The following is a 12,446-nucleotide window of genomic DNA, read 5'->3' as shown; positions in this document are numbered from 1 at the left end:
CTTTACTAACTAACTAACTCCCATCGGCAGGCAGCAGGCAAGGGGGGAAAAAAACAACAACGGGAGGATCGTTGTTTTTTTGGACGCAGAGGGAGGAAAACATCGCCAACAAAACTTTTCTCATGTCGGGGGGATTCGTTTCAAGTTTTCGTTGAACTTGTGTGAAGTTATTTCGGGGGGTGAGTGAGGAAAGGATCTTTTTTTCCCTTCAACGGAAAGTGTTTGTTGGAACCTTTAGTGGGAACACAGATTTTTTTTTTGGGGAGGAGGAACACACTGACAGACAGTCAATCTGCCGTCTGGCGGACTGGACTGACTCGCTTTGGAAGAGAAGCGACATTTAGAAAAACTTTTTCTTGGAAACTTTTTTGACATTAACCCCCCACCCCTCCCAGCTAAAATGAACTCCAACCAGCAGCCCAGCAGCCTCCTGCCGGGGCAACAGGTCGTCCACGTCGCCCAGGACTCGGACACGGACCTGGAGGCCCTGTTCAACTCGGTCATGAACCCCAAACCCTCGTCGTGGAGGAAAAAGCTGCTCCCGGAGTCCTTCTTCAAAGAGCCCGACTCGGGCTCCCACTCCCGGCAGAGCAGCACCGACTCCACCTCGCAGCAGCAGCACCCTCCCCGCCTGCAGGTGTCCCACACCCGCTCCCACTCCTCCCCGGCCTCCCTGCAGCTCGGCCTCCCCCCCGCGGGGACCCCGAGCCCCGGCGGTCCTCCCCAGAGCCACCACCAGCACCAGCGGCACCAGTCCTTCGACGTGGCCGAGGAGCTGCCCCTGCCGCCCGGCTGGGAGATGGCCTACACCAGCAACGGACAGAAGTACTTTCTTAAGTATGTGTATTATTATTTATGTGGGATTGGGGGGGGTGGGGTGGGGGGGGGGGGGATTTATCAGTGGTGTAAAGTAACTAAGTGCATGTACTCAAGTACTGTACTTAAGTAAACATTTCTTGAGTATTTACAAATTTCAATATTTTTTACTTCTACTCCACTACACCTCAGAGGAAAATATTGTACTTTTACTCCACTACAATTATATGAAAACTTCAGTAACTAGTTACTTACTATTAACCACTTCAGCCCTATATATATTTCAGGCCATTTGAAAATAGCAGATCTACAAGCTCACGATGCTGTGAGCATGTAGATTAGCTATTTTCAAAATATTTTCTTATACATTTTGAACTTGTGAAATGGGACATTCTGCACAACTGTTACTTTTGGTACCTTCAGTATATTTTGGTGTTGATAATGTTGTACTTTTACTCAAGTACATTTTGAATACGGGACTTCTACTTGTAACAGAGTATATCTACATTGCAGTATTGATACTTTTACTTAAGTAAAACATGTGAGTACTTCTCCCATCACTGGTATTTATGTGTGCCTGTGAAGGGAAAGAGAGGAAAAAGAGAGGTGGAGAGAGAGAGAACTTGTTTCTCTTTAGAACACAACATTCCAATGCATCTAGTAGTGGTTTCATGGTTTGGTTTCATTTCTGATGTACTTTCATCAGTGAAGTTTTTTATCAGAAAGTCCAGTGACGACCAAAATTCACCTCACAATACACACAAAGGAATGGACAGATTGCAAAACAGTAGCTCATAGTAAAATTGCTGCTATGACCAGTTGCCTAGTTCTGGCAGAGATGCCTTTCTAACCTCTGTTGTTGTTGGGCTGTCAGCAGTGGTGTAAAGTAACTAAGTACATTTACCCAAGTACTGTACTTAAGTACAGTTTTGAGGCATGTTTACTTTACTGGAGTATTTCCGATTTTCAATACTTATACTTCTACTCCACTACATCTCAGTGACAAATATTGTACTTTTACTCCACTACAATTATTTGAAAACGTTAGTTAATAGTTACATTGCAGATATAAATTATTATATTATAAAACATACCCGATCTACAAGCTGACAACGCGTTGCATCGCGATGCGTTGTGAGCTTGTAGATCTGCTATTTTCAAACATTTTAGTACTTTTACTTTTGGTACTTTTAAGTATATTTTGATGCCAATACCTTTGTACTTTTACTCAAGCAACCTTTTGAACACAGGCCTTTTACTTGTGATGGAGTACTTCTACATTGTGGTATTGATACTTTTACTTAAGTAAAAAATGTCAGTACTTTTTCCACCACTGGCTGTCAGTACTCATTTTCACAGCCTACTGATGATCATTAAGCTAAGTTCAAATCATTGGCCGTGTAGCATCTCTGTTCAGACTTCTTTAATTATGTCAGCATGGTTTTCTTTTAATATGGTATCTTCACCAGAGAACCACATTCAGTTGTAATTCTCATGGCTGAGCCAGGGCAGTTCCTTGCATGGTGTTAATGACCCTGAGATTGGTCGATACTAGGGCTACAGACGAGATTCTATCACAATAGGTTTAAAAAAAAAAAAAGTTGTCCTTCTTTACCTTATCTCATCTAAGCCTCCCAGTATCAGATAGTTCTTTGTTTTCCCAACAGGGCTGAGAGTGGAGCATTCTACCACTAAACACTGTCGGGAACATTTTGGCAGAAGAGCTTAAATATGCTAAACAGACACTTTACAAGAGCAGGCGCATTGTCTACTGACTACTAGTGCTTGCCCAAGCGCTGCTAGCACAGATTTGCGTGGTGGACACACAGGGCCTGTAGATAACTGGGCTAGTGGTGTAACCTGATCTAGGCACAACAACAATAGGTCTGGGAGAGGTCCCTGTTTGAGTGAGACTGTGTGTGTGTGTTTTTGTCTCTTTGTTTTCAGCCGTCAGCTAAAACTATAATAGCCTGCCTCATTCACCACTACTACCACCACCCCCTGCCCTGTGTGTGTGTCTGTATGCATGCACTTATGCGTGTGTTTCTGTCTGTGCCACCCTGTCTACGCTTGTCAAGGGGGGGGGGGGGGGGGGTGCGAGAGGGTGCACACCAGCGTGTATGTGTAGTAGTAGGCCTACAAAATGGCATAGGGGGTATGGGGACAATAAATGTAGGTCAATTTCCTAGGTACCCTGCCCTCTCTTGCTGATGATGTTGTATGTAGGAAGTTGGACAATAGGGCTTAAAGCCATGGTAAAAGGTAATTTCCCCCCTCAGGTTTACAATAGACCATATGCACATGGCGATCATTTTATTCTTACTTCATACTCGCCGTGCGCACCCCGAGTATGAAATATGATGTGCTGTGACTATGATTAATAATTACCTATATGCTACCTATTTCTTGGTTTAGTCTTAGCGTGTACTTTAATTTGTCAGTGGGGATATGGTACGAGAACTCCTCTGTAAGATTACATAAGAATTTCTCAGGGGCCAGGGCATTGTACGCACTGGGATGCTAATTTAAAAGCCATATGCGAAGGAAATGTGAAAACTATTTAGCATAAGGGGGCATCTGGGTGGCACGAGGGTAAAGGTCCTGACCACCACCATGGAGACCGGTGCATCCGACTTGGCCAGGCGCAAAAACAAAATGGTCCTGTTTGCGGTCACTGCATTAGTAGCCTCGATCTCCAGGCTTTTATTGTTTAGTTTTGCTAAAATATAAAAGCCTGGACCAACCATAGCCTGTCCTGGGTATAAGGAAGTGGGATTTCCCCAACCAACCAGAGTGCAGTGGGCGTCGCTCGTAATGTTGTGTTAACGGGGCGGGGGTTGACGGACAGATCGGTGAACCAATGGGATCAGGCGCAATCTCTCTGCGCCTCTATACACCCGCCCCTATATACACAAAATCAGGAGCGTTGGAGCAGGCTACTGCTAGAGCCATATGAAATCCGTGTTAACGGAATCGCGGACGGAATCGCGGAAATGACCAATACAAATGGAATTGGAATAAAACACGGAATATTGCAGAATTTGGAAAATTAAAAAAAATCGCGGTAAAATATTTTTTTTTACCGCACATTTTTACAAATCCACGGGACACCACCATTTTGCATGGCCACATCCTACTTTATAAACAGTAAAATCCACGTAGAAATAGTCTTAGAAAGACGATAGAAACAATAATACATGGGCGACGCCATTTTGCGCATGCTCAGACCGAATTAGACCGAATTATTTTGGGAACATTTTTGCGTATAACACAACAAGGGCCATGTATGGACTGTTATATCTTGAACATTTATTCATTTCCACTTACCAGACACTTTTTTTATGGTAAAAATGAGCATAAAAAGCAAAATACAGAATTCAGAAATATTAAAATGGAAAAAACAGAATTTGGGAAAAAATAAAACGGAATTGGGAAAAAAATAAAACGGATTTCATATGGCTCTAGCTACTGCATTAGTGACTCCTACAGGTTTGTCGGGTTCCCTGTTCAACAGGGAGGAATAGTGTGTTCCTCCACATGTGTTCCATTCTTCCAGTGAAACTAGGGCCGGGGCGCATCGAAACCGACATTTAGAACCTCTCACTGACTTAATCTTGCTTGTAGTTTTCAACACCGGCCAGTCTCTCTCTGTTTACATCTCTCGTGTACATAGCCAAAAAGGACGGCTCTATAAGCACTATGAATGTAACGCATCGTGCTACATTGTGCCCATGTTTGCACCGCGTTATGTATGTATGTCTATGTTATGCATGTAGGTCTACTCTGCATCGCCTAAAAATTACACAATCAAATCTCCGACGTCTTGATGAGACTTCAAGCGACAGTAACCAACCACTCAAGTTTACTTAAAATCTAGGCCTAATATATGACCTTTTTCTCAAATATTTTTTCATTTGAGGCAATTCAACTGTTCAAATTATTCAACAAATACAAATAGCCATAAATAGTTAATCTTTGTGTTTCCTTAAATTATTTTAAAATCACAAAGACACTCCTTCATTAGAAGAATGAGCTTTAATAGTTTAGCCTAGATCTTGTCAGAAAATGTAAAAGCATATCAAATAATCGTTCATTAATCGCAATCGAGATAAAAGTTTGAAATAATCATGATATTGATTTGAAGTCATATCACCCAGCCCTAGGTGAAAAGAAGCGGCCACGCCGGCCAGTGACATCACGTGAATGAGGAGACTTGCACTGTATTCAATTAAATTCAAAGGGCATTATTGGCATCAGAAAACATATGTTTACATTGCCAAAGCAAAATCAAACAAAATAATATATGTACAATGAATGAATTATACACCCTGGCCTCCACACAAGCCCAACCAGTAGGGGGTCTGCAGTGACAGGGACTACATGGGAAATTGGCCTAATGACTACATTGGGAGAAAATAAGTATTTGAAAAAATATAATGGACAGGGGAAAAAAAATTGGCATGATATCTGGGGATGCAGGCTTAATTGATGGAATTGACTTGGCTTTGATTTAAGGGTGTTTTGCTGACAGAAATTGAAAGCTAAAACATGGGTTGTTCGCATATTAAAGTGTTGTTTACACACACATATGTTATGTTTGGATACACTTAGTATGTAAATCACACCTGTACTTGGGATTAGATTGAGAATGTTACAAACATTTTATTTTACAAGAATGTAAGATAATTATTTGCTTCAACCTCTTCAATAAATTCTGGTTTGGAGCATCTTGATGTTACTGATAATATGAGATAATTTACGTCTGCAAATAGTGCTTTTCTTTTCTTGTAGTGAAAGAGGAAAGTGAACTGTGAAACTGTGAGTGACTTTGTTAGATGTGGAGCCTGGTTTTGTTTTTTACCAGCCGGTCAAACCTGATTGGATATCTGGCACTGATAATCACATAACACACACTCTTTCTCTGTCTGTCACACTCACACAGTCAGCTGTGTGTGTGTGTGTGTGTGTGTGTGGGTGGGTGCCTGCGTGTGCACGTAGCCGCGTACATATAAGTATGTGCACATTCTGCACAAGCATGGACGTGTAAAGAAGCTGCTTAATGATCAACATCAGTGTTGTGTGGTGAAGCCATTAGTATGACTTCTGGGTACTGTGGTGGTACTTTCCTACATATTAATAAGAATAAAGAATCTGCACGCCAGTATCAGTGGTGGAAAGTAACTAAGTACATTTACTGAAGTACTATACTTAAGTACAATTTTGAGTTATTTGTACTTTACTTGAGTATTTCCAATTTCCAATACTTTTACTTCTACTCCACTACATCTCGGATCCAAATATTGCACTTTTACTCCACTACATTTATTTGAAAACTTTAGTTACTAGTTATTTTGTAGATTTGGATTATTATTACAAAACATACATTAACAACGTCAGCCCTGTATACATTTCGGCCATTTGAAAATAGCCTATCTACAAGCTCACAATGCGTCACAATGCGACACATTGTGAGCTTGTAGATCTGCTTTTTTCTAAATATTTGTATACATTTTATACACTTGAAAATTTGTGAAATGGGACATTCTGCATAATGAGTACTTTCTACTTTTGGTACTTGTAGTACATTTTTATACCAATACTTTTGTACTTTACTCAAGTAAAATTTAGAATTCGGACTTTTAAGGGCACGGTCACAGCAGGAAAGAACAAGAAAGATGGTCAAGAGCATGAATCCACACATTTGCATTGACAAAGCATTGGCAGATTCCGCCCCATAGGTAAAATAAAAATGCGGTGTGACCGTGCCCTAACAGAGTATGTCTACATCGCAGTATTGATACTTGCGATACTTTATTTATTTATTTATTTTTATTTATTTATTTATTCACACAATAATACACATTACAAAGGTAACATTATTAAAAACAATTAAGTGCAGGTGAGAAAAAGGAACCCATAAAGGGCTTATAAAGGGTTCTCACCTAAAAAATAATAAACAAGTAGTTAAACATAATAATCAAGTTAAACATAATAATCAAACATAAGACATGACAAACAACAAATACTGTGTGTGTGTGTGTGAGTGTGTGTGCACGTGTCTGCAGTCTGCACATGTGTGTGTGGTTGTGTATGCTGCAGAAAGCTACGTTATATGGTAGAAGCAAGTGGAGAGGCTTGATTCATCAGGCTGGCCCTCAGTCTATGTTTAAAGTTACTGAGTGAAGATGAGGAGTTGGCAATACGTATGTGTGTATTCCAGAGTAAAGAACCTCTGTCTTTACTTTTACTTAAGTAATAAAGGTGCGTACTTTTTCCACCACTGACCAGTATTGCTGGTGGCTCGAAACTTTACTAAAAGAAAACTTGCATTTGGGAGCAGCAATACTGGTGTGCCGAAGTTTTATTCTTATATATACTGTTTAACTTTTTTGACCCGGCACCCAGCCCAGTAGGTCCGGGCGGGATGTGCGTGTTTTTTAGCTGTTTATCAGCTTCTCTCTCGGTACTTTCCTACATAACAGTAACCAAACCAGCTGCCCCAATGACCCCCCCAAAAACTCTTGACTCTCCACTCTCTTAACCTCAGAATGTTAACCATCTAGTTCATCAACAAAGCTGGCAAATCAATTATATCATAAATAGCTCACCAAAATTGGTTTAGTCTGTTGTGGTGTTTCCTGCACACATGTTTCTTGGGTAGAATATTTAGCCAACAAATCAAGAGAAAATCCTTCTACACTAGAATCAGTGGTGGAAAAAGAACTCAAATGTCTTACTTTAAGTATCAATACTGCAATATAGAAATACTCTGTTACAAGTAAAAGTCCGGAATTCAACATTTACTTGAGTAAAAGTACTATCAAAATGTACTTAAAGTACCAAATGTAAAAGTACTCATTACCCATTTCAAACATTCAAATGTATAACATGTGTAAAAATAGCAGATCTACAAGCTCACAATCGCGACGCATTGTGAGCTTGTAGATCTGCTATTTTCAAATGGCCGAAATGTATATAGGGCTGAAGTGGTTAATGTATGTTTTGTAATAATAATCAAAATCTACAAAGTAACTAGTAACTAAAGTTTTCAAATAAAAAGTAAAAGTACAATATTTGCCTCTGAGATGTAGTGGAGTAGAAGTAAAAGTACAGAAAATGGAAAATACCTCCAGTAAAGTAAAAAATACCTCAAAATTGTACTTAAGTACCGTACTTGAGTAAATGTACTTAGTTACTTTACACCACTGACTAGAATACACGAGTATTCCCTATCTTATCATATTGATTTGTGTAAGCAATGCTGTGGGTAATTAATTGTGCCCTTCTGTGTGTAGATGTAGTATATAGATACCTAACTATGGTCTAATCTCATCAGCTAGGCATCACTCAATCACCTGGTTGACATCATCATCACATTTTGTGCAATAAGCATGTTTATTTGTATTTTAGACATTGTTTAATCCATTAAGACCGGGAACGCATCTGTGTCACTTTTAGATTACTTTGGCTATTCAAAAATAGCAGTTCTACAAGTGCCGTGTTATGAGCTTGTAGATCTGCAGTTTTTTGAAAAATCATCGAAAATTTGTGCAAATCTTTGAATATATTATATATATTTTTAAAGCAAACATTTTTAACTCAAATCTTTGCTTCTGGGATTCTACAAATGTCTTCTAAATCCTAACAAAGATCCTAAGAAAAAACGTATGTTGCTATAAAATCAGTGGTTTTCAAACTTTTTCATGTCAAGGACCCCAAAATGATATGTATTTGACCGCAGACCCCCATCTCAAAATATGTAGTTCCAGGGTTCCCCCCAGAAGCAAAGATTTGAGTAAAAATGTTCGCTTAAAAAAAGAAAATCTATAAATATATTCAAAGATTTGCACGAATGTTCTAAATTTTTCAAAAAAATTGCAGATCTACAAGCTCATAGCGCTATGAGCTTGTATATCTGCTATTTTTGAATAGCATCATTTTGGGATTTCTTTCTTTTTTAATTGAACATAAAATAACAGATCAGAGCTCATAACACTTCACGATGCAACAGGTTGTGAACTTGTAGATAGGCTATTTTTTGCTGCACAACACCATCTTGCAACAAAGTATAAGATAGGGGCTTAAGTGGTTAATTATTTGTTGCCCCATGTCACTGCTCTATGAGAACAGTGACAGGTTTCCCTCCTGGTAGTAGCATAATGGTCCAATATTGTAATGGTAATGCTAAACAAGATGGGTCATAATGTTTTAATGTAGCTATTTCAAAAGTGAATTATTTGGATATTTAACCCTATATTTGTTACTGATTGAGCTTTGTTAGCATTGTGCGTGCGTGCGTGCGTGCGCGCACGAGTGTGTGTGTGCAAGCGTGCGTGCATGTGGGTGTGCTTGCGCGTGTGGGCGGGCGGTTCACGTTGGTGCTCTGTGGGGGCAGTAATTACAGAAGCTGTGGGAAAACAACCTCCTTCACACACACACACACACACACACACACACACACACACACACACACACACACACACACACACACACACACACACACACACACACACACACACACACACACACACACACAGCCCCAACAGACAGATAACAACTTGAAAACAGTGTGACAATAGTCACAAGGCTAGCTGTTAATTAACTTAACCCCCACCCATAAAAGAAGCACACACACACACACACACACACACACACACACACACACACACACACACACACACACACACACACACACACACACACACACACACACAAAGGGGGAAAGGGGGATGGAGTGTATAAAATGGTCATGGAGAGAGTCAGTAAGGTCTACTCTCTGCTGGGAGAGGATGTGTAGTTGTGCAGCTCCAGGAGAAGAGCATCATGTCACTCATAGGGTTCGGATATTTTAGCATTTTAACTATTACGGTTCCTTAGCGATTCCCTCTTAACGGTCCGATTCCTTAACGGTTCCCTTTTTATAGGGGGTTCCAAGTTTGAAAAATCATGGAATATTTTCCGTGATCACCGTCCTCACGGTCATCACCTCCTTACACGCACGGGGGTCTCGTACTATAGTTGTGGCCCGTTGAATGTGGCTTGTTTTTGCCAAAAAAAACTACAGGAACGGAGATAAAGCCATTTTTCCACAAAATAAATTGAGGTAAAAAAAAGACATTTGTCGTCATTTGGCAGTGAAAGCATCATTCATAGGGTAGCAAACAGAGCCATCTGTGGAAAACCACTGAAACACAAATCTCGTCAATCTCGTCCGTGGCAGGCTTGCGCCTTGGCAGAATCTGCAGGCAGAGTTAAGATACCTGTGTAAAGTTCACTTTGAGCTGCATCCAACGCATTCCACTGCCATTTCCGTCGACCCTACCGTTCGGCCACTAGGGGCACAGTTTTTTTTCCCCTTTTTTTCTCCACTGAACCCATGGCTTGGCTCGGCCCGACTTATTAGCATACATTTTCGGTCTGGCCCAGCCCAAAAACGTCGGGTCGGGTTCGGGCAGAATCAGAGAACTCTACACAGGAGTAGAGCATCATGTCAATTATACACAGGAGTAGAGCATCATGTCAATCATACACAGGGCAAGCTACTGTATATGCTTGTAGATCTGCTATTTTAGATTTTTTTTTTAAATGTGTGCAAATCTTTGAATATATATATTTTTTAAGCGAACATTTGTAACTCAAATCTTTGCTTCTGGGGGTCCCTGGAACAAAACATTTTGAGATGGGGGTCCGCAGCCAAATACATATCTAAAATGTTTTCTAAATCCTAACAGTATGTTGCTATTTCAGTGGTGCTCCAACTTTTCCATGTCAAGGATCCCCAAACCGATATGTATTTGGCTACGGACCCCCATCTCAAAATATGTTGTTCCAGGGACCCCCAGAAGCACCGATCGGAGTTAGAAATGTTCGCTTTAAAACACACATATATAACACACATACACACACACACACACATATATATATACACAAATCTTCCACGATAAAAACAAAAATGCAGATCTAGCAAGCTCATAGTGCCGCGCTATGAGCTTGTAGATCTGCTATTTTGAATAGCCAAAGAAATCTAAAATGACACAGATGCGTTCCCGGTCTTAATGGATTAAGCGACACACTTAACTGCTCCTGGTGAGCAGGTTGGTGTCTTGCATGGTTGGTTACCGCTGTCCTCTGTGTGTGTGTGTGTGTGTGTGGTGTGTGTGTGTGTGTGTGAGAATTGGGTGAATGTAAATTGTAATGCACATTGTAAAGCACTTAGGAGAAAGGCAGTATAAAATGCACCATTTACCATTTTACGAGCATGAAACAGCCTTTAGGCGTTCCAAATCTTTGTGGTCATTAGGAGGTCCATTCCTCATGTAGCTTTGCAGACCAGTAGTTAAAGTTTGGCAACAACCACTGCAAGACAGCTGATATGATACAGATTTAGTGTTCAGTTCACAACAGTGCTAGGACATGGTATGTGTCTTGGACAGTAAAGTTACAGAAACACTTTGACTCTGTGAAGGATTCAACTGGAGCCTTGGCAAAGTGTGTGTGTGTGTGTGTGTGTGTGTGTGTGTGTGTGTGTGTGTGTGTGTGTGTGTGTGTGTGTGTGTGTGTGTGTGTGTGTGTGTGTGTGTGTGTGTGTGGGGGGGGGGGGGGGGGGGGGGGGGGGGGGGGGGTATTTACAGGAAGGCAGCTGTAACTTGTCAGCAGAGACAAGGAGACAAAGACAGCCTCCTGCTGTACTACCTGCATACAGACAACCACACAATCTCAACAATGTCTGAGTCTTGGATAGATCATGTAGAAGAGTGCGTGTGTGTGTGTGTGTGTGTGTGTTGGCGTGCAAGTGTGTGCGCGCGCGCGTGTGTGCGTGTGTGTGTGTGTGTGTGTGTATGTTGAGGGGTCTGGCTGTGCTATCTGTGTTTAGTCTATCGAGTACCGAGAAACTACTGGATAGAAACGTCATCACTACCTAATTGACCTCTCACTCTGTCTTAATCTCTCTCTTTCTATAGTCTATAATGATATAATCAAATGGCCGGATGGTTTCAGTATAATGCTCTATTAGTAGTATTGTATAATCATAACATGGTAATAATGCGTCACATCTGCATTAGGAAAATATTAAGAATGATGAATGACATCTTTCCCTCCCCATGGCTGAACCATCTGTAGTAATAACGCAGTCTGCTTTGAACTCCATGTTTGGTATTTTTCATAGTCTGCACACACACACACACACACACACACACACACACACACACACACACACACACACACACACACACACACACACAGATGGTGTGGACTGGCGGACAGGAAATGGAACTTATGGTTTCCTGTTTGTGAGCGAAGCCCGCAGGGCTCTGGGACAATAACAGTGGACCACTTCACAGAGAGACTGTGTGTGTTTGCGCGTGCGCCTGCAGTGCGTGCAGAGCGGAGGGACATGAACGATACAGTCTGCCACTTGTTATTCACTGTTATAAATGATGAAGACTCCCACTGACTGCATTCCCCATTAGAAGGGAAGCCTGCAAACTCAGACAGGATTTTACAAGTCCCCAGCCCACCTTGATGAAACCTCAGCTACTTAGCTACTGCTGCTAAAGGGCAAAAACTACGCTGATGAGGATGAAGGCTTTAAAGGCATATAAAGCCAAAAGGCATAGAAGAAAAAGGAC

General features: G+C 41.1%; 1 protein-coding gene across 3 annotated transcripts in view; it reads left to right on the top strand.

Annotated features, from left to right (window-relative positions):
• Positions 1-12,446, top strand: part of wwtr1 (WW domain containing transcription regulator 1) — a 32,275-nt gene continuing 19,829 nt past the window's right edge. For 2 of the 3 annotated variants that reach the window (XM_084067623.1, XM_084067622.1), the window contains exon 1: positions 1-837. In XM_084067623.1, the coding sequence (XP_083923749.1) occupies positions 401-837 (437 nt within the window). In that variant the 5' untranslated portion in view covers positions 1-400. The remainder of the gene's footprint in view (positions 838-12,446) is intronic. The other variant, XM_084067624.1, reaches the window with a different exon arrangement.

This window comes from Gymnoscopelus microlampas, assembly GCF_963454915.1.
Source record: "Gymnoscopelus microlampas genome assembly, chromosome: 9".
Classification (NCBI taxonomy): domain Eukaryota; kingdom Metazoa; phylum Chordata; class Actinopteri; order Myctophiformes; family Myctophidae; genus Gymnoscopelus; species Gymnoscopelus microlampas.
Note: the sequence above shows the minus strand (reverse complement) of the source record. Positions and strands in the feature narration are given on the sequence as shown.